This window comes from Xiphophorus couchianus, chromosome 4 (genome assembly GCF_001444195.1).
Source record: "Xiphophorus couchianus chromosome 4, X_couchianus-1.0, whole genome shotgun sequence".
Lineage (NCBI taxonomy): Eukaryota > Metazoa > Chordata > Actinopteri > Cyprinodontiformes > Poeciliidae > Xiphophorus > Xiphophorus couchianus.
Genome location: NC_040231.1, coordinates 36,415,479 through 36,437,964, shown reverse-complemented (window position 1 = coordinate 36,437,964; position 22,486 = coordinate 36,415,479). Strand labels below are relative to the sequence as shown.

Below are 22,486 nucleotides of genomic sequence, written 5' to 3'. Positions count from 1 at the left end.
AATATTATGCTTAGGGATTTTTTGCAATGGGCAATGCAGCACTTAATTTAGAATTAATTTTATATTTATGAATGAAATTGTGCTCAGTATTGGCTTTATTTATTTCAGGAGTATTTTGTAGTTCAGTACAAAATAGTGTATATGAGCAAAAATATTTGGATAAATAATGGGTTAGTCTAATCCTGGTCCTTAGCCCTGTTAATTACTCTTGTTGCTCTTTTTAGAAGTTTGAAGTTTGATTAGTGACTGTTGTGTTGTTTTGTAATTAATTTCCCAAACCTCTCTGAGGTAAAACTAAGGAACAGTACAGAATGTTAGGGTTAGGCTGTTCCTGTGTCTGTGAGTAGAAAGGTGTTTGGTACTGAAACTCTGATAGACTCACTTCAAGAACTGTGAACTGAAATAGTAAAACCTCGACTCACAATGCCTACTTCTCCATAGATGGACAAACATTCTTGTTTAAAGAAAAAAGGCCAACAGCCACATAACATTCAGATAAAAATAATGGTAATGCAATTTCTAAGTATGATTTTCAAATAAGTTAATGACTAGTTGTTACTAGTCATTAACCTGAACTTGTACCTAGATAATAAACTGGTTTTAGGTTTATTAATCTTATGAATTTAGTAAAATGTTCTTCAAATGACTGGAAATGCATAGTTTTGAGTAGATTTTATTTTAATTTCCACACTAGGACTGCTTGTGTCTCATTAATGTTAGCAGATGTTGGCAGGTATGATGTAAACTAAACTATCGGTCCTCTGATTTGACTCTTTATAGGTACATGTTTAAGTAAAATGAAGATTGCTGAACTACTGACAACATGTATCTGAAATTCCCAGCAAAAACTTAGTATTTAGTTTCTGAAAATGAGAAATTGTCAAAATAACAAAAAAAGATGCAGTGCTTTCAGACCTTGAATAATGCAAAGAAAACAAGTTTATATTCATTTAGAAACAACAAAACTAATGTTTTAACTCAGAAAGAGTTCAGACATCAATATTTGGTGTTTTCAATGGGGTTCAGTGCAGTGGGCTTTTCATTTTTTACAGACCTGTATGTAGTTAACAGTTTTAGTTGGACAAAATTATTTAGATTTCTTATGTGAATGTGTGTAAATAAGCAGTGACGTTTAGAAAACTTCACCAATGAATATCTTCTCTTGGGTCTTAGCGCTGCTGGGGGCTAAGCACCCTAAAGGTCAGCGGCGTCATCAGGCTACAACTTCTCCCAATTGTTTGGTTAGCATCACACCGTACTTTGCTTCAAGAAAGATGGTGACCTACCATCGGCTTTATCAGTGAGCTGGAGCTTGGCAACGTCTTTAGAAAATAGTGTTATAACTCCTGACTTGATTATTTTTCGTATGGACGCTCTGACAGAACATGTTTCAGTTGGCAGCTCTCATGGACTCTGAGGAACATTCTCAGAGTGTTCACTCTCATGTCCACTCTCATGAACATTATGGAACACATCAGTTTTCACTTATGGATGTTTTCATCCATTCAATTTTAAGCCAACTTCACCGCCCGCTTCCTCCAAACTCTGAACACGTCAACTGACTCCTCTTGACCTGAAGGAGCAGCGGCTCTACTCCGAGTCCCTCCTGGATGACTGAGCTTCTCACCCTCAGCAGGGTCCTGGAGGGTTCATGGGAGTTTACCCAACCAGTCTGCATGTGTTTTGTGGACTTGGAGAAGGCGTTAGACTGAGTCCCTTGGAAAGCCATGGAAAAGAGTAGAGGGGTTTAAGTATCTCGGGATCTTGTTCACAAATGAGGGAAAAATGGAGCGGCAGATCAACAGGCGGATTGGCGCAGCGTCTACAGTTAAGCGGGCGCTGTATTAGTCTATTATGGTTATTACAACCCCCCACAAGACCAATAAGGGTCAAGTCTGGCACTGGGTGTAACACAAAAAGAAGGCAACTTAAACAGTTGGTGTCAGTACCAAAAATATAGTTTAATTTACAGTTCAAGTAAAATGTCACTCACAGTAGACAACAAGCACAGGGAAGCTTTAAACTTCAGGGTCTCCAAGGCCAAAACAACAAAGATAACATCCCACTCTTAATTGTAAAATAGAAACACTTTCTAGAAGAGAACTGAAAAAGAAAGTACAATACCTGAACTCCCTAACTAACCAAAAAACAGGAGAAAACAGTTAAACAAAATGGCAGAGAACCCCTACCAGCTTCCACTGTGAATCAAAACAAAACTTTAGTTATACACTTGATGCTTCACAAGAATGCTCACAGCAAAACCATCCAAAGTCTCCACAAACAATCAGCTCACTGACAAGATCACATCAGATCAAGGCCCAAGGAAAAAGGGATCTGACATCTCCGGTTGAAGCTCTCTATGGGGTGGCTGACGAGCTCCAACACATTGCACCTGTGGCAGCCAGGTAAAGCTGAAACACAAAGAAAGAGCCCCTAGAAGTCAGTGACCGTAACAATGGTGAAGAGAAAACTGAGTCAAAAAGCGAAGCTCTCGATTTACCGGTCAGTCTACGTTCCCACCCTCACCCTATGGTCATGAACTTTGGGTCATGACCGAACGAACAAGATCACAGATACAAGCAGCCGAAATGAGTTTTCTCTGAAGGATGTCTGGACTCTCCCTTAGAGACAGGTTTAGGGGTTAGGGATAAAATATGATAAACTACAAAGGATGAACTGAAGAAAATTTAGGACTTTAGAACAAGATCTTTTCTTCTGCATTGTGCCAATGCCACTGTTCTGACTGTGCTTTTTTAAACTTTTCTCCTCTGTAGCTGCTGAAAAAACTTTACCGTGTGCTTTACAACATTGTTGTTACATTCATTCCGTGGGAAGTGAGGATCAAAAAAATTGAAAGTAAGTAATGTTTTTTTGCAGTCAAAGTGATGCTGCTATAAGCGTGTTGCCTTTTCTTCCCTTCTTTCTGTACGTTTTGTTTTAAAAGGGCACATTTATTTATAATCTAAGTGTTTGTTGCTGTCAGGGGAAAAAATAAATTACAGTCTATGAAATGTTTTCAATAAAATTTTAGTAGCATTTTTATTTTTCTTCAGGTCACTTTGGATCAGGCGTGGCCTCCTATTTTATCTTTCTTCGCTGGTTGTTTGGGATAAACATCGTCCTCACCATCATGACAGGATCTTTTGTGGTCCTACCAGAGGTCAGTGTCCATAGTAATTCACATTTACATATACCGTACAAAACTTTAGCAAAGGCAAAAATAATTATGGTGTGTTCACACCGAACGTGTTACACATGTCAATAACGGGAGCATGTGTGCACTTTAAAGTTAGACGCATGACATTTTGCTCTAGACAGACATCAGGTGCATCAAAATCGCTCTAAGTGGGCGCTGAGAGGAGACTCCTTGGCATTCGTGTCCCTCAAACTCTTCCACCGTCTCATACATAAATAAATACAAAGTTTATTTCATCTTACTCAACATTTTTGCTGGGCAGATTTGGACAGATCAAATGCAGGAAAATATTTTCAAAAGTAAAAGTTATAACTTAATCGACGCCAAAGGCGACCTTGAAGATGGAAACAGCCAGGTTTAAATATTCTGTGCTCCAAATTAACAGATCAGTAACACTTGTAAAGAAGAGGAGCTCAAGGACAGACACTAGAAACACCTGCAACCCACTTGATAAGACCCAGGGCGGTAACATCCTCTTCCAAGCGAGGTCCTTTCAATTCCTGTTTCTATAGTGATAACGTTATTGGTCGTAGGTTATAGGACAAGAGTAAACAGCAACATTTAGTTTATCCTCCATAGTTTTTTTTTTTTCTAAGATCACATCAGAACATTCACCAGTATGCCACATAGCTGAGTCTCTCTGATTGGTTGATGGTCCGCGTCCAGCAGCGAAAGTTGTGATTTTCCAACTCCAACTCAAAACGCTTCAAATTGCGCAGCGCTGGATGCGCGAATAGCGCCGTGACGCGCCCTCGACATGCCTCTTCATAGACTTTGAATTTAACCAGACATGCCTGACACCTTTGGTTTGAACGCACCTGTTACATCCCACATAACCCCCCTCCAAAACCCCCCAGTCTAGGGTTTTGGAGGGGGGCTGTAACAATAGATGAACCAGGAAAAATTAAGAGACAAAAACCAGGAGGGTAAAATTAAAGGGTTTATTCTTTAATGGGGATCCAGAGAAATCTCATAGATGAAAATGAGAACCTACAAGAAAAGGAAAGGGAGAATAACAATGAAAACCAGGGTTTCTAGTAGACAAACTCCTCATTCACAGCACCACAAAGCTGCAGCACACATGCTGCCCAATTGGCCAAGAGGCCCTGAAAGTCAGTTTCCCAGCTAGTCTTATACTCTGCTCATCAAGAGGCAGAGTGAAACCAGCTGGGCCTGCTTAACCCGCCGGAGCTCAGCAGCAACCTGAACTGGGGGGAAATCCGACATGCAGCCACCACTGCATGTAACAGCACCATTAAGAAAATATATTCCACCAAGACCAGCGAGAAAACATATTTTGTTTAAGTTGTTTAACTTGAGGGAAAAAAAGCAAAAACATTTTTGTAAAACTTTTGTTTTAAAACAAATTCTGATGACATAAAGTATCACTCTTATGAAATATGCTGAAAGCTAGTTCTGATGTGATCGTGTTGTCATGTTGTAGGAGTTTGTCCAAGATTATAATTTAAATTTATATGAATGAAAGGCATTTGTTTAACTTAGTACTCTCAGCCAGTTTATGTTTATTAGGTCACTTAATCCTAAAGCGGTTTTTATTGCATTACGAAATGTCAATCAATCACTGAATCAACCAATTTTATTTATAAAGCAGCTTAAAGTGCACAATAAAATCAATAAACAATCAATAAAACAAACCCACAAAAACAAACAATGAGTCTTGAGCTGCTCTTAAAGACAGCAACATTTTCTGCAGCCCTCAGCTTCTCTGGCAGACCGTTCCACAAACGGGTTCAATAATACTGGAAAGAAGCTTCACCATTCTGACACTTGAAACTGTTAGTCGTTTGGTGCCAGAAGACCTCAGGGTCCACATAGGTTCATAAGGTAATAGCAGCTCTGCAAAGTAAGATGGTACATCTTACCTGCAAGATGAGATGGTACATTTCATGTAAAAGAATCTTAAATTTCAGTAAAAGAATCTTAAAAATCAAGCCTGAGGAATACTGGGAGCCACTGCAGTGATTTTAAAACAGGTGTGATGTGAGCCTGCTTTCTGGTCTTGATTGGCACTCCAGCAGCAGAGTTTTGAAACAGCTGAAGGCTGTGCAGAGTTTTTTTAGGGAAACTAGAAAGCAGTGCATTGCAATAGTCTATATGGCTGGAAATAAAAGCATCAGAGTGTCAGTGTTAGAGAGAGAGAGAGAATAGGGCGAACTCTGGCTATATATTTTAGATGATAAAATTCTGTTTTCACTATTTGTTTAATATGTGGAATAAAACTGAGCTCAGAGTCAAGAAGAACACCCAGTCTTCTGACTTGTTTTGAAGGTTTAAAAGACGCAGGTTGTATTTTTTAAATGATAAATTCTTTCTGATCCTGTGGTCCAATGATTAAAACTTCTGTTTTGTCCTGGTTGAACTGGAGAAATTTCTGTGCCATTCAGGTCTTTATATCTGAAATGCAATTAAAAACTGCAGTGATTGGCTGGGGGTCATCACATGATAGCGAGACGTATAGCTCAGTGTCATCAGATTCCTGATGACTACACCAAGCGGCAACATGTACAAATTAAAAAGTAGGGGACCAAAAATAGAGCCTTGGGGGACACCACAGTTAATATCATGGATCTGTGAGGAACATGTATCCATTCTGCTCCTCATAGAAGTTCTATTTGTGAGATAAGAGCTGAACCACTGAAGAACAGGACCAGAAAGGCCAACCAGATGTTGAAGTTTATTTAAAAGAATTTGGTGATCCACTGTATCATTAGAGCTAATGAAAAAAAACCTAATACATTTTCACCTAGCATTATGTAACATATTAATTCCATCCAAAATCTGTGTAGCCCTTATTGTGACTCTAAGGACAAACAAAGAATACGTTAGGAGTGATTAATTTACAGTTCTGCCCTTAAATGTTACTGAGCACAGAAATAAATTAGCTCCCTTTAGCCTCTCATTAACCAACAAAACACTGTCCAAAATGATCACAGTTGATTTATGAGATGTTTGGTTGTGACTCACAGTGGAGGAGTAATCATAATTAGTAACTGTGAGGCTGAAAATTGGATTCCAGTTTCTTCTCACAACTTTACCTACCAATCTGTAAATGCTTTTTTGTCTGTGAATAGGTGATGTGATTTTCAATGTCAAAATACTTTGAGTTTTAATTTAAAAAAAAACTATTTAAAAGTAGACTTTTCTGTTCCACTTTATTGTAAGGTATTAAAATGTATTACCACTGTTCAAAATGTAGAGATAATTCAATTTCTTTTGTTTTGTTTTTTCCCCTCTGTAAACAATAATTTGTCTTTTTATAGGGATAGCTGAGAACTTATCCCTGGGGAATATGTTCAAACTGCATAGACCAAAAGAGGAGGAAACATGATGCTGGATTTATTGTTGTTAGTGACATGCAGACACAAGCAATTTCCACTGACATTACTTATTCTGTCATCCTCCCAGTGTAATCTTATTGTTCTGTTTATCTATTTGTAGCACCAAGGTTTTAATAACCTTGTTATTCTCCACATTTTCTACTTTTGTGATTAAAATCATGGACCATCGAACACTAAAGAGGTTCTGTCAATTCTATATTTTTGTTTTTTTAATGCTGTAGATTATGTGACCAGATATGGAATGCTATATCTATGTGGCTCAGCTAAACTTGACAATATTATGGGGTTTTTGGCAACAAATATGTCCTTTCTAGTGTATCTGTAAATGTTGAAGGTTTGCTGTGTTTCTTTGAGTCTCCATCTGTCAGATTTTCCTTGATGCAAGTGCAATAAAATTGATCTTTTTTGTATTAATCTTATCCTGTTCCAGCTGTTGGCTGGAGCTCCATTTGGAACAACAAGAAGTAAAACTATCCCCAAAGAGCATCTTGCTTCAGCCCAAGACTTGGACACCATCTGGTCTCTTGGGGCAAGTCTCTCATTCGTCTTACTGTTTGGTCAATAATACACTATGTATAGACACAATATATCTTCACTTAAACATAAATTTACTGCCTCCTGTTTTTCCAAGGTCAGTTTAATCAATTTCTTCTACCATAAGTCACTAAGTTATGGTATGATTAGTTATGGTATTCTTTCTACATCATTCTTTTCCTTGTACAGTTATATTTAATTTAACATGCAACATACTGTTTATTAGCTGTAATTCTCATCCCTTTTATTAGAATCATCCTCAATATATTATTGTGATATATAAAAACCTGTATTTTGTGTATGATTCACCACAGGGTTACCTGCAGTACTCTGTTTTATTCTATGGTTATTATGGCAGCGTGAGGAAGATTGGCAGTGCTGGCTACCGGCTGCCACTTGCATACTTCCTGGTTGGGATGGCTGTTTTTGCCTACAGTTTCATCATCCTGTTACGCAAGTAATGTTTGTGCTATTTACTACCTATCTAAAGGTTCTGATTATGTATTTTCAGCTCCAGTCTCTATACTCTGTAAAAGAAATTTACATTTAATGTTTCCACCAGAATGGCAAAGAACTCTCGTCTGAGTCTGGCCAGTGCTTCTGATGAAAACTTCACATTCTGTTGGAGAGTTTTCTGTGCCTGGGATTACCTGATTGGTAACCCGGAAGCTGCAGAGTGCAAAGGGGCTGCAATCGTTAACAACATCAGGGTCAGTTATACACTTACACAAATCTCTTGCAAACAAACTAACCTGGATTAAACTCAATTAATCTGAGAATTTAAGTCAAAACAAATCTTGAGAATTTTACAAGTGGGTTGAATCATGTTGTTTTGAACAGGAAGCAATTGTTGAAGAACAAGAAAAGAAGAAGGATACAAGCCTGTAAGTGTTTTTGTGAATGCCTGTGTATGACTTTTTGGTTTTTGGCACTAACAAAGACTCCTCTAGTTAAACAAGAGAAATAAGCATGAGCATTTTCCAATTTTAACAGTGTTTCTGAATCAGATTCATAGTGCCTATTATATCTGAGTGGATTCTTGGTTATGTTGGCTTTCAAGAAAAGATAAAAATGTCCTTGAGAAAGAAAAAAATATTCTCAGTCCCCTTCAGATTATGAAAGTGAAAATAAAAATCTTTTGGTGTATTTAGACTGGTTGCCATGAACCTTCCATGTTTATTTCAGTCACTCTGTTGCAGTTCCTTTAAGGGCTTAAACAAAGCTTAAATTGGGTTCATTAGGTCCAGTTAAAAATAACCACTCCATTACTGTCACCGCAGCCTTTGTTACGAAAAGACAAGAAAAATCATTAAATCACAGCGATTTTAGATCTCCCCTGTTGTATTCGGCAGTCCCAACTGGTGGGCCAGTAAAACTTTTATTCACATTTTTATGTTTATTTATTTCAATGTAATTAATTTACAGAGAAGTACATTTATGTGTGTCTTGATTTAAGAAGATGGCTTGGCCAGGATTTTTCCAGGATTGGCATTCAAACAAGGGTTTAGATAACTTTTGCTTGAATATGAGAAACTTAAATGGAAATGCCTGCAGAGAGGCAATCAGGGGTGTTGAAGTCTCCCTGCCCGGTTACTCTTCTGAGCTCTTATTTTCTCTGGTTCTTCCCTGTATTGCCTGCTGCCATTTTCATTTGATTTACGGTTTTCATTCTGCTCTGGCTCCTTGTGATTTTTTTGTGCGTTTTTGTGATCATCATCTTTCATTAAATATTTTTTAAAATCTACTCCATGCCTCTGCTGTTCTGCAGTTGAGTCCACAATCAACCTACAACATATCATGACAAAAATATTCTAAACTATTGTTTTCTCATGAATACTATACTACTATTTGTTTTATTTTCAAATAAAATTGAGCAAAAATTATTTGGTTCTAAAATTGTTTCCATTGCATTGTAATTTTTTATCTTTATAAAGATGTCTATTTTATTTCCTGCCATAACTATAGAAACAGTAAATTCTAAATCTGCCAGGGGTTTTTAGGCTTAGCTGTACTTAATTGTACGTTGTAATCGCAACATAGACCAGAAAACATCTAGCACTGAGGGCTCACTGATAAAATGTACTCAATGTAAAGCTTTTTTCTTTTCTTTCCTTTATAAATTTTTGAGCTCCACTAAATTCATTTGACCAATTGTTTTTTTCTTCAGGGCAGTTCTCATCAGTCTGCGTATTTTAGCCAATATCCTGGTTTTGCTGTCACTAGCTGGGAGCATCTACATCATCTATTTTGTTGTAGACCGATCCCAGAAACTGGAGCAGGAAAAGCCAGAGCTGACGTTGTGGGAGAAGAATGAGGTACAGAAGCAAGATATATAACATAATTATTGGTTTCATTTGATTACACAACATCCAATAGAGGTAGGGGCCGATGGAAAACAGCCCGCAGAGAGAGGATTGGTTTTTTTTTCTGAGTTTTAGTCAACCTACTTGCTGATCTAACTGGGTGATTCTACAACTCTTTAGCAAACTGTAGTCAGCCAGTCAGTAACACTTCTTAAAATTTTCAAGTTTCTCACTTTCTGTTGATGTTGTTTTTTATTGTTTTGTTGGGTCTGGTTTAGTTTATTTTGTGACAGAGACATATCTTTTTTCTTTTTTTCAAATTGCTGTCTTATTTGTGTCCCTTCAGGTGAGTGTGGTGGTCTCGCTCATCACTATGATTGCCCCTTCTGCTTTTGAGCTGGTTGCACAGCTGGAGATGTATCACCCAAGAACCTCCCTGAGATTCCAGCTGGCCAGGTAATAATTTAATTGACCATTATCTGCATTATGTATCCTTAGTTGTGGATTCTGATAAAATCTCTTTAATAATTTCATTTTCCTACTTACACAACATTAAGCATAGCAGGGTTCAATATTTTCACTATGGACTTGTAAATTAGAAAGAGAGGGAATAAAGTCTGCTTCTTTTAATTTTTATTTTTACCAAAGTCAAGCTGTTTTTTTAATTAATCCAGCTTAAACAGTGTGTGTATTTCCCATTCACACTATTTTGAGATCAAGATTTTTTAATCTTGGTATTGCCAATTAGTTTTTAACCATTATTCTACCTTAGTTTCACCCAGCTGTTCTGTATTTGTTTACTGTACTCAACTGATTTCCATGTCACCATCACATCACAACATTATTTAAGCTCCTTGGTTTCATATATTCACTGGATTCTTGTGTTAAACTGTAGTTGTTGCCCAGGTTCCTGCTTATGTTCCATGTGTTCTGTAAGTTTATCAGTTTTCATCATTGACCATGTCAGCCCCAGAGTATGGAAGGGCAGTACAAACCAGCTTTGTGAAATTCTGCAGCACCCATTGAACTTTAACATGCCCCAGAGATAATTTTCAGTGTTGTGGTAGACAGCCTGTGCTGTTGCACTGCCTAAGAAAGCTTATCCCTCAGTCCCCAGAAACTCTGGCATGCCACATCCCACCTAGCATTGATCGTTCAGAGAGCAACCCCTGAACGTTGCCAAGAATGTTCAGCTGACATCACATGAAACACCATTAAACATTCAGTGGTCATTGCCTGCAGATGTTCAACCAATGTTCACTGAACAATTGCAGACAACATTTGCTATTTAAAGGTGTGTAATATTGATGTCCAGCAAGCATTGTCTGCAAACGTTCATTAAATGTTTACAGGCAACATAGACAACCCAAACATTAATATGACCTATAATAATGGCATTAAAGACAACCAAGGGAAAAGAAATGATATAAAAGTCACTTTATTACCTAACCCTAACCCTTAGTCTAGTATGTAATTACATACTAGACGTTATCAGTGAAGCATTCATTGGCAAGAGTATGCAACGGGATTAATGACATGCAAAATAAAAATATAATAAATATCCAGTGCTTAGAAAAATATGATTATGATTAAAGGTGTAGAATTCCCAAAACCAAGTAAGAGCAGCACTACAATATATTTTGAAGAAATATTACTAAAGTAATAAAAATCCCTCCAAAGAATTACTTTGACCATGCAACACTCCCATGGGCCCACCACCCGTGAGAGGGGCCAAAGGGGTCGGGTGCGTTGTGTGATGGGTGGCGGCCAAGGGAGGGGACCCTGGCGGTCCGATCCTCGGTTGCAGAAGCTGGCTCTTGGGACGTGGAATGTCACCTCTCTGGTGGGGAAGGAGCCGGAGCTAGTGTGTGAGGTCGACAGGTTCTGGCTAGAAATAGTCGATCTCACCTCAACGCATGGCTCTGGTTCTGGAACCAGTCTCCTTGAGAGGGGCTGGACATACTTCCACTCTGGAGTTGCCCAAGGTGAGAGGCGTCGGGCAGGAGTGGGCATACTTGTTGCTCCCCATCTCAGCGCCTGCACGTTGGGGTTTACCCCGGTGAACAAGAGGGTAGCCTCCCTCCGCCTACGGGTGGGGGGACGGGTCCTGACTGTCGTTTGTGCTTACGGGCCGAACGACAGTTCAGATTACCCACCCTTTTAGGAGTCCTGAGAGGGGGTACTGGAGAGTGCTCCTCCTGGGGACTCCCTTGTTCTGCTGGGGGACTTCAACGCTCACGTGGGCAATGACAGTGAGACCTGGAGGGGCATGGTTGGGAGGAACGGCCCCCCTGATCTGAACTCGAGCGGTGTTCTGTTGTTGGACTTCTGTGCTCGTCATGGATTGTCCATAACAAACACCATGTTCAAGCATAAGGGTGTCCATATGTGCACTTGGCACCAGGACACCCTAGGCCGCAGTTCGATGATCGACTTTGTCATCGTTTCATCGGATCTGCGGCCGTATGTCTTGAACACTTGGGTGAAGAGAGTCTGGTGGTGAGTTGGCTCCGGTGGTGGGGGAGGAAGCCGGTCAGACCTGGCAGGCCCAAATGTGTAGTGAGGGTCTGCTGGGAAGGTCTGGCGGAATCCCCTGTGAGACGGAGCTTTAACTCCCATCTTCCTCAAACACGTCCCGGGGGAGGTGGAGGACATGGAGTCTGAGTGGACCATGTTCCGTGCCTCCATCGTCGAGGCGGCCGATCGGAGCTGTGGCCGCAAGGTTGTCAGTGCCTGTCGCAGCGGCAACCCTTGAATCCGTTGGTGGACACCTTCGGTGAGGGATGCCATCAGGCTGAAGAAGGAGTCCTATTGGGCCTTTTTGGCCTGTGGGACTCCGGAAGCAGCTGATGGATACCGGCGGGCGAAGCGGCATGCGGCTCAGGTGGTTGCTGAGGCAAAAACTCGGGCGTGGGAGGAGTTTGGAGAGGCCATGGAGAAAGACTTCCGTACGGCTTCGAAGCGATTCTGGTCCACCATTCGGCGTCTCGGGGGGGAAGCGGTGCAGCACCAACACTGTTTGTAGTGGGGATGGTGTGCTGCTGACCTCTACTCGGGACGTTGTGGGCCAGTGGGCAGAGTACTTTGAAGACCTCCTCAATCCCACCAACATGCCTTCCACTGAGGAAGCGGAGCCTGGGGACTCTGGGTTGGGCTCTCCAATCTCTGGGGGCGAGGTCGCCGAGGTGGTTAAAAAGCTCCTCGGTGGCAGGGCCCCGGGGGTGGATGAGATCCGCCCGGAGTTCCTTAAGGCTCTGGATGTTGTAGGGTTGTGTTGGTTGACACGACTCTGCAATATCGCATGGACATCGGGGGCAGTTCCCCTGGATTGGCAGACTGGGGTGGTGGTCCCCCTGTTCAAAAAGGGGGACCGGAGGGTGTGCTCCAATTATAGAGGGGTCACACTCTTAAGCCTCCCTGGCAAGGTCTATTCAGGGGTCCTGGAGAGGAGGGTCTGTCGGATAGTCGAACCTCAGATTCAGGAAGAGCAGTGTGGTTTTCGTCCTGGTCGTGGAACACTGGACCAGCTCTATACCCTCGGCAGGGTCCTGGAGGGTGCATGGGAGTTTGCCCAACCGGTCTACATGTGTTTTGTGGACTTGGAGAAGGCGTTCGACCGTGTCCCTCGGGGAGCCCTGTGGAGGATTCTCCGGGAGTATGGGGTACTGGGCCCTTTGATACGGGCTGTCAGGTCCCTGTATGACCAGAGTCAGAGCCTGGTCCGAATTGCCGGCAGTAAGTCGGGCTCGTTTCCGGTGAGAGTTGGACTCCGCCAGGGCTGCCCTTTGTCACTGATTCGGTTCATCACTTTCATGGACAGAATTTCTAGGCGCAACCAAGGTGTTGAGGGGATCCGATTTGGTGGCCTTAGGATCTCATCTCTGCTTTTTGCAGACGATGTGGTCCTTCTGGCTTCATCAGGTCCGTGATCTGCAGCTCTCGCTGGAGCGGTTCGCAACCGAGTGTGAAGCGGCCGGGATGAGGATCAGTGCCTCCAAATCCGAGGCCATGGTCTTGAGCCGGAAAAGGGTAGAGTGCCTTCTCAGGGTCGGGGGAGGGGGGTCCTGCCCCAAGTGGAGGAGTTCAAGTATCTCGGGATCTTGTTCAAGAATGAGGGAAGAAGGGAGCGGGAGATCGACAGGCGGATTGGTGCAGCGTCTGCCGTCAAGCGGGCACTGTACCGGTCCGTCGTGGTGAAGAGAGAGCTGAGCCAAAAAGCGAAGCTCTCGATTTACCGGTCGATCTACTGTACGTTCCCACCTTCATCTATGGTCATGAGCTTTGGGTCATGACCGAAAGAACGAGATCGCGGATATAAGCGGCCGAAATGGGTTTTCTCCGTAGGGTGTCTGGGCTCTCCCTTAGAGATAGGGTGAGAAGCTCAGTCATCCGAGAGGGACTCAGAGTAGAGCCGCTGCTCCTTCACATCGAGAGGAGCCAGTTGAGGTGGCTTGGGCATCTGGTCAGGATGCCTCCTGGACACCTCCCTGGTGAGGTGTTCCGGGCATGTCCCACCGGGAGGAGGCCCCGGGGAAGACCCAGGACACGCTGGAGGGACTATGTCTCTCGGCTGGCCTGGGAACGCTTCAGGATTCCCCCGGAAGAGCTGGAAGAAGTGGCCGGGCAGAGGGAAGTCTGGGCCTCCCTTCTGAAGCTGCTACCCCCGCGACCCGACCCCGGATAAGCAGAAGAAGATGGATGGATGGATGGATGGAATTACTCTGACCATGCAACACATTTTTCCTCCCTACTTGTCACATATGGACACTTGGTCAGGTTCCCTCTGAGTCGCAGGTTGAGAAAACGGGTATAGATTATAGATTATAGAATTACTTTATTCATCCCAGCAGGGAAATTATTTTGCAGTTACAGCAGCATAGAGACAAGACACACAACATCCACCACTGAGTAGCAATGTAGAAATTTCTCCTCTACTCGCCAGTAGTAGACAGGGTGTTTTCATTGAATGTTAAAAAATTTGCAGAAATGAAGATAAAATTACGGCATATATTCAAAGATTTGGAGGATCTTTTAAAGCTGAAGTAAAATAAACATCATTGTTAAGCATACAAATACATTGACTGTGAACGGATTGAAGCACTTTTGATGCTTTTCAAAAAAATTCGAAGACTCATGCTTTTCGTTCCTAGGTCATCAGTTTCCAATGTGTAGAGAGCTCTACAACATTCAATGAAAGCACCCTGCATGTCCATTACTGACAAGAAGGGGGTACCTGTTGCCTCAACATATGACTCAGGGAACCTGGGCAAGCGTCCATATATGACAAGTAGGGAGAAAGAATGTGTTGGACCGTAAAGTACACACATGATATACGAGGTTTTATAGATTGTGTGCTTTGTGTTTACAGAGTCCTTGTTCTATATCTGGGAAACCTCTACAGCCTCATTATTGCCCTCTTGGATAAAGTCAACAGTATGAGCTCTGCTGTAAGTATTGAGATTCTATGTACCATATTATTGGGGAATTTTTCTACCATATGTCAAGAACATACATTTTCAGTTTGAAAGCAGAATGCCATCTTTGTTCTCAAAAACTGTAACATTTGCACTCAAAACTTATGCTCTCTTTCAAATAATCTCTGTGCTCTATCACATCTTTGTGTTCATGCTCAGATTTTCTCCTTGCATGAACAACTTCTCTCTGTATGGATTAAATCTCTGCTTGCAGACCTCTCTGCTCGCTTGTGAATTCTTTTCTACTCTTGTGGTCTAAAGAATACAGTTGCCTGCCAACCATCCCAGCCAATGCATAGTTCCCATAAGTCTGAACCAGAAGGTATCCACGTCATCTTAGTAGGCAAATGAATGCACAATGCATACCCATGGCTTTGAAACCATGAAAAAGAAAATATGTGGACACTCTTGACCAATGTACAGGAGAAAGATACATGAACATAAAGAAAATATGTCTGACGATGTGGACAAAGTGCCTCTGATCTCATACTACTAGACAGATAGATAGATAGAAACTTTATTAATCCCTTTGAAACACAAAATGGGAAACACAAAATGGCGCCGGTTTGGCTGGCTGCCTGCAGCTGCAGCTCCCGTCGTATGTGTGTTAATCTGTGTATATTTGCTGTAACCGATTAAGGATCCGTGCTTCTTTAAGCACGGATCCTTAATCAGTTACAGCATGGGTTCTATGGGTTCTTAAACCCATAGATCATCAGTTAAACTCCCACAAGGGCTGGATGTGGTTCGGTCGGTTCTGTCGCTGTTCTTTACGGAGTAGAGGCATGATTGTTACGGAGAACCTCGCCGAACGGAGCAGGGGCATTGTTTACACGCGTGAACAGCTGATTGCGCTGTGTAAGCCTCTGCTGCAGCCCAGTGACAGGCCGGTGGTCCCAAAGGAGCTATGGAGGAGACGACGGGGCTGCAGGGCTGGAGCTAAACGGAGGGGTAAGAGGAGACGGCACAAACCGGCGATTATTGTGGGGAACGTGAGGTCTTTGGGGAATAAGACAGATGAAATCACGGCGCTGGTTAGGACCCAGAAGGATTACAGGGAGTACAGTATCTTCTGCTTCATGGAAACCTGGCTACACTCGCTTATTCCAGACTGCAGCATGAAGGTTCCTGGATTTTCCCTGGTGCGGGGGGATAGGGACCTTTCCAAGAGTCGGAAGAAGAAGGGCGGCGGGATTGCACTTTATGTGAGTGAGAGGTGGTGTAATCCCGGTCATGTTAACGTGAAGGAACAGATTTGTAGCCCGGACATTGAACTTCTGGCTGTGGGAATGCGGCCATATTATTTACCGAGGGAGTTTACATCCGCCATTTTGATCGCTGTTTACATTCCCCCATCAGCTGATGCAGCGGTGGCCTGTGACTTCATCAGCGCTACTACAGCCAAAATACAGACTAAAAACCCGGACGCCTTCATGGTCATCACAGGTGACTTTAACCATGCCTCATTGGACAAAACTCTAAACAACTTCCAGCAGTATGTTGCCTGTCCCACCAGGGAAAACAAAATGCTGGATCTCCTGTATGCTAATGCCAAAGATGAATACAACGCCACAGCCCTGCCCCCCCTTGGCAGGTCGGACCACATCTTGGTAAGGATGACTCCCAAGTATGTCCCCTTAGTGAGCAGGCAGCCTGTGCGCATCAGGACGGTGAGGAGGTGGACACAGGAGGCAGCTGAGGCACTGCAGGACTGCTTTGGGTCGACAGACTGGGATGTGCTCTGTGGGCCTCATGGGGAAGACATCGACAACATGTCTGACTGCATCACGGACTACATCAGATTCTGTGAGGACACTGTCATCCCAGCCCGGACCGTGCGCTGCTTCTCCAACAATAAACCCTGGATTACCAGTGACCTGAAGGCACTTTTAAACAAAAAGAAGATGGCTTTCAGGTCTGGAGATAAGGAGGAGCAGAGGAGAGTCCAACGTGAACTCCGAGAGACACTGAGGACATGCAAAGACAACTACAGTAGGAAGCTTGAGTCCAAACTCGAGCAGAACAGTGTGTGGGATGTGTGGAAAGGAATGAAGAACATCGCTGGAATGAAGGGGAAGGACACACAGATATCTGGGGGCCGGGATAGAGCAAACCAGTTCAACCAGTTTTTCAACAGGTTCAGCTCACCTCCTGCTACTCCCATACCACCACCATCCCCCCACAGATCCACACTGCCCCAAGTTATTCAATCCACCTACCGGCATTCTCCAGCACACCACCTCTCCTTCAGCCTCTGCTACTGGGTGAGAAGCTGCGGAGGATGGGTGTCAACGACTCAGTGATCTCCTGGGTTACTGACTACTTGACAGGCAGGCCACAGTTTGTCCATCTGGGCAGTGTCCTTCTCTGATGTGGTGGTCAGTGACGTAGGAGCTGGGAACTGTGCTTTCTCCCTTTCTCTTCACCTTGTACACCACTGATTTCAAGTACAACTCTGAATCATGTCACCTACAGAAGTTTTCTGATGACTCAGCGGTTGTCGGGTGTATAGGGGATGGAGGGGAGGGGGAGTACAGGACACTGGTGGACGACTTTGTGGAGTGGTCTGAGCAGAATCACCTGAGGAAGATACCTTCACGGCCACTAAAGATCAAAGGGGAAGTGGTGGAGGAGGTGGAGGATTAAAAATACCTGGGAGTTGTAATCGGCAACAGACTGGACTGGACATCTAACACTGACGCTGTGTGCAGGAAGGGGATGAGCAGACTATTTTTTAAGGAAGCTGAGATCCTTCAATGTGTGCAGCAAGATGCTGGAGACCTTCTATCACAGTGTTGTTGCCGATGCCATCTTCTTTGCTGCTGTGTGTTGGGGAAGCAGCATCAGAGCCAGCGACTCTAATAAACTGGACAAAATCATCAGGAAAGCTGGCTCTGTACTGGGACTAAGGCTGGAGTCCTTGGAAACTGTGGTGGAGAGGAGGACACTGAAGAAGGTTCTGTCTATTATGGACAATAAACAGCACCCTCTCCACAACATAGTGGACAGACAGCGGAGCACCTTCTCACATAGGCTGCTCCAGCTCCACTGTCGTAGGGACAGATACAGGAAATCCTTCCTGCCACATGCCATCTCACTGTACAATAAAAGCTAAATCATTGTTCTGCACTAATCAGTCCAATTTCGCACAACTGCACTGTGGCACACTTGCTGTACATATATTTACATATACATTCTGTTCTGCATTTTGAATCCCTGCAAGGACTGCTCTAAGCTGCTTTTTATATTGACAGCATGTCATATTTTATTCTTATTTTATCTTGTCTACATTGCTACTCAGTGGTGGATGTTGTGTGTCTTGTCTCTATGCTGCTGTATATGCGAAATAATTTCCCTGCTGGGATGAATAAAGTAATTCTATTCTATTCTATTCTATGTATATCTAAGAGTGCTGCATGGGAGACAAACATGACAAATTCCTGGAGGGAAAATCCCAAATACTTAAAAGCATTAGCGTTTGCATCAGCAGCCACTTTACTGTGCATGTTTCCTGCAGAAAGCAGGCAAGAACACATTTTTCTAACTATTTAATCCCACGCTGTCCTTCAATACAGGATCAGTTAGACTAAATGAATTGTGTGCAGTAAGAATGCTAGAACATGGTGTTCGTTATGGACAATCCATGACAAGCACAGAAGTCCAACAACAGAACACCGCTCGAGTTCAGATCGGGGGGGCTGTTCCTCCCAACCACGCCCCTCCAGGTCTCACTGTCGTTGCCCACCTGAGCGTTGAAGTCCCCCAGCAGAACAAGGGAGTCCCCAGGAGGAGCACTCTCCAGTACCCCCTCTAAGGACTCCAAAAAGGGTGGGTAATCTGAACTGTCGTTCGGCCCATATTATTTACAATTATTTACAATCTGGCTAATAAAATGATTTATTAGCAGGTGGCCAGTGAGCTGAGCTCTTTGCCCAATGCAACTCCAGCACACTGATTTGTGGTGTCTGCAGATACCAGAGGCTTTAGTTTTAGCATAGCATCTCTATACCATACACTACCTTCGGTTTATTCTTCTGCACTTTTGATTTCAGCCCAGAATGCAGATACATCTTCATTTTCCCAATAACTGTGACCAAAATAGGAGGAAATGATTGTTATTCAATTTGTCCTTTGCACGCTAAATATAAATTCCTTTCTTTTTTCTGTTTTTTAATGAAACTTACATTTTATGAAAACCCCATTCTGGTGCCCTTATTGCTCACCATGGTGTCCATTGTGTCTGTCTTTCTTTGAGGGACTTGCATGTCTCATTGAGAGTTAATGATCTTACCATTAACAAATGTTGCTAGTAAGTGATGTCCAGCCACTGAAGTTTGGGCCATTTTCTCTTCTCATTTATCCACTTACCTACATGTAATGTGTGTGGGTCATTAATGGATCACTATTATGAGGGTGGTAGCATAACTTATTTTATCATGCTATGACCAACAGTTGCACATCATGCTAGCTACAGTGGATATAAAACGTCTACACACCCCTGTTCAAATGCCAGGTTTTTGTGATGTAAAAAAATGAGAGCAAGACAAATATTTTCACAACTTTTTCCACCTTTAATGTGACCTGTAACCTGTACAATGCAATTGAGAAACAAAGAAATCTTTCAGGGAGGTGAAGTAAAAACAAACAACTGAGATAATGTGGTTGCATGAGTGTGCACACCCTTTTAGAACTGGGGGTGTGGCTGTGTTCAGATTTAACCAATTACATTCAAACTCATGTAAAATTGAAGTCAGCACACACCTGTCACCAATTAACAGGTTATCATAGGTATATAATAATCTGATAATCTTTAATTATCAGAGGCAATTAAAGTGCCTTTGATAAAGTTCAACTGTTCTAGTAGGCTTGTCCTGACATTTTTGTAGTCACATTGTCCAGTACAAACCATGGTCCACAAAGAGCTGCCACAGCATCAGAGGGATCTCATTATTCAAAGATATCAGTCAGGTGAAGGCTACAAAACAATTTCCAATTCATTAAATATACAATGGAACACTGAAGACTGTCATCATCAAGTGGAGAAAACATGGCACAACAGTAACATTACCAAGAACAGGACGTCCGTAGAAAATTAATGAGAAAACAAGAGGAAAACTGATCAGGGAGGCTGCCGACAGCAACACTGAAGGAGCTGCAAGAATTTCTGGCAATTACTGGCTGTGCAGTACGTGTGACAACTATCTCCTGTCTTCTTCATATGTCTGGGCTATAGAGTAGGCAAAGAAACACATCAAAGCCCGGCTTAATTTGGCAAAAACACATCTGAAATATCCCAAATACATGTGGGAAAATGTGTTATGGTCTGATGAAACCAAGGTTGAACTTTTTGGACATATTTCCAAAAGGTATATTTGGTGCAAAAACAACACCGCTCATCACCAAAAGAACACCATACCTACAGTGAAGCATGGTGGTGGCAGCATCATGCTTTGGGACTGTTTTTCTTCAGCTGGAACTGGGGCCTTAGTCAGCGGGGACGGAATTATGAACAGTTCCAAATATCAGCCGGTGTTGGCACAAAACCTTCGGCCTTCCGTTAGAAAGCTGAAGACAATGAGGAACTTCATCTTTCAAGATGACAATGACCCAAAGCACACATCTAAATCAACAAAAGAATGGCTTCACCAGAATAAGATTAAAGCTTTGGAATGGCCCAGCCAGAGTCCAGACCTGAATCCCATCGAACATCTGTGGGGTGATCTGAAGAGAGCTGTGTACAGGAGATCCCCTTGCAATCTATTGGATTTGAAGTGGTTTTCCAAAGAAGAGTGGGCAAATATTGCCACATCAACATGCGCCACGCTGATAGACTGCTACCCAAAAAGACTGAATGCTGTAATAAAAGCCAAAGGTGCTGCAACAAAGTATTACTTTAAGGTTGTGCATGTGATAATTGAATGAATTATGTTTATGTCCACTAGGTGGCGATCATGAGTTTATGTGAATGCATAAATGTAAAGAATAGGACGACAGAAGCAGAGAGTCTTTTGTGACACACCTGTGAGAAACCTGTGTGAGCAGACCGTAAAAAATACTTTAATAAAAGTCCATCCATCCATCCATCTTCTTCCGCTTATCCGGGGTCGGGTCGCGGGGGTAGCAGCTTCAGAAGGGAGGCCCAGACTTCCCTCTCCCCGGCCACTTCTTCCAGCTCTTCCGGGGGAATCCCGAGGCGTTCCCAGGCCAGCCGAGAGACATAGTCCCTCCAGCGTGTCCTGGGTCTTCCCCGGGGCCTCCTCCCGGTGGGACGTGCCCGGAATATCTCACCAGGGAGGCGTCCAGGAGGCATCCTGACCAGATGCCCGAGCCACCTCAACTGGTTCCTCTTGATGAAGGAAAACCTTGGACTTGGTGTTCCCTCGCCCGGACGCGGGTCACCGGGGCCCCACTCTGGAGCCAGGCCTGGAGGGGGGGCACGATGGCGAGCGTCTGGCCGGGCTCAGCCCGAAGAGGAAACATGGGCCCCCCTTCCCATGGGCCCACCACCCGTGGGAGGGGCCAAAGGGGTCGGGTGCAGTGTGGGATGGGTGGCAGCAGAGGGAGGGGACCCTGGCGGTCCGATCCTCGGTTGCAGAAACTGGCTTTTGGGATGTGGAATGTCACATCTCTGGTGGGGAAGGAGCCGGAGCTAGAGCGTGAGGTCGAGAGGTTCCGGCTAGAAATAGTCGGTCTCACCTCGACGCACGGCTTTGGTTCTGGAACCAGTCTCCTTGAGAGGGGCTGGACATACTTCCACTCTGGAGTTGCCCAAGGTGAGAGGCGTCGGGCAGGAGTGGGCATACTTGTTGCTCCTGTCCGTTATCCCGCAATAGCTAGCCCCGCCCACTTCGTCACAACCCTCCGGGGCTGACTACTGACCAGTTCTCTGTCTAACAGGTCCGGAAAATCTCTAAGACCTGGGTATTACCCTAAAAGAGATCTATAAGAGATAATCTATTTAAACTGGTGTCGAAAGCGATTCGTCTAGCTCTAACTACCTCCAATCCAGAAGTTACGACCCTTTTCAGTTAAGAAACAATCAGCTGAGTAGCCCTCACAGCTGCATAATTCCAATAACCACTTCTGTTAACGGTAGCTCGCTTTCTAAAATATAACTAGCTCTTGGAACCGACTAGGCTAGATTTAGTGACTTGGATGTAAGTCCCTGGGTCATTATTTTACTCTCACCAAAGGAAATTATGAAGCCTCCTCTTTACTAGAACCATGTACATTAGTTTTACCTTTATTAAAAGAACTGAAAAATGAGTAAATGACTCAATTAATTCCAATGTCCACCAACCTCTTTAGAATTTTAGAGTATGAATTTATTAAGCAAGCTTAAGCAGGGATATGTGACATACAAATCAATAATCAATTGTATATAATTCAAGAGCAGTGTAGTAAGATCAACATGTACAATCATACCCTCCTGTCTCTTGCCCTAACCTATGTCGCAGATTCTGAGATAGCTTTTTAGGAAGCGAGTTCTACTCATACCCAGTTGGTGGTGGATCTTTGGCAACAGGAACGTCCGAAAACCTTGGTCTGAGTCTTTATCCTTTGTGTGAAAAAATCCTCTTTAGAATGGAAGCAAAGTAGAGAGGGTTCAATTGCTTTTGA

At 43.3% G+C, this 22,486-nt stretch overlaps 1 protein-coding gene across 7 annotated transcripts in view; it reads left to right on the top strand.

Annotated features, from left to right (window-relative positions):
* Nucleotides 1-22,486, top strand: part of tmc3 (transmembrane channel like 3) — an 85,276-nt gene that overhangs the window by 4,709 nt on the left and 58,081 nt on the right. For all 7 annotated transcript variants that reach the window (XR_003595106.1, XM_028014241.1, XM_028014243.1 and 4 more), the window contains 9 exons: nucleotides 2,775-2,856; nucleotides 3,054-3,160; nucleotides 6,986-7,084; nucleotides 7,404-7,546; nucleotides 7,652-7,799; nucleotides 7,930-7,973; nucleotides 9,257-9,404; nucleotides 9,739-9,848; nucleotides 14,761-14,839. Coding sequence is in view for 6 of the 7 variants with exons in the window: in XM_028014241.1 (XP_027870042.1) it covers nucleotides 2,775-2,856; nucleotides 3,054-3,160; nucleotides 6,986-7,084; nucleotides 7,404-7,546; nucleotides 7,652-7,799; nucleotides 7,930-7,973; nucleotides 9,257-9,404; nucleotides 9,739-9,848; nucleotides 14,761-14,839 (960 nt within the window). In the remaining variant the exon portion in view is untranslated. The remainder of the gene's footprint in view (nucleotides 1-2,774; nucleotides 2,857-3,053; nucleotides 3,161-6,985; nucleotides 7,085-7,403; nucleotides 7,547-7,651; nucleotides 7,800-7,929; nucleotides 7,974-9,256; nucleotides 9,405-9,738; nucleotides 9,849-14,760; nucleotides 14,840-22,486) is intronic.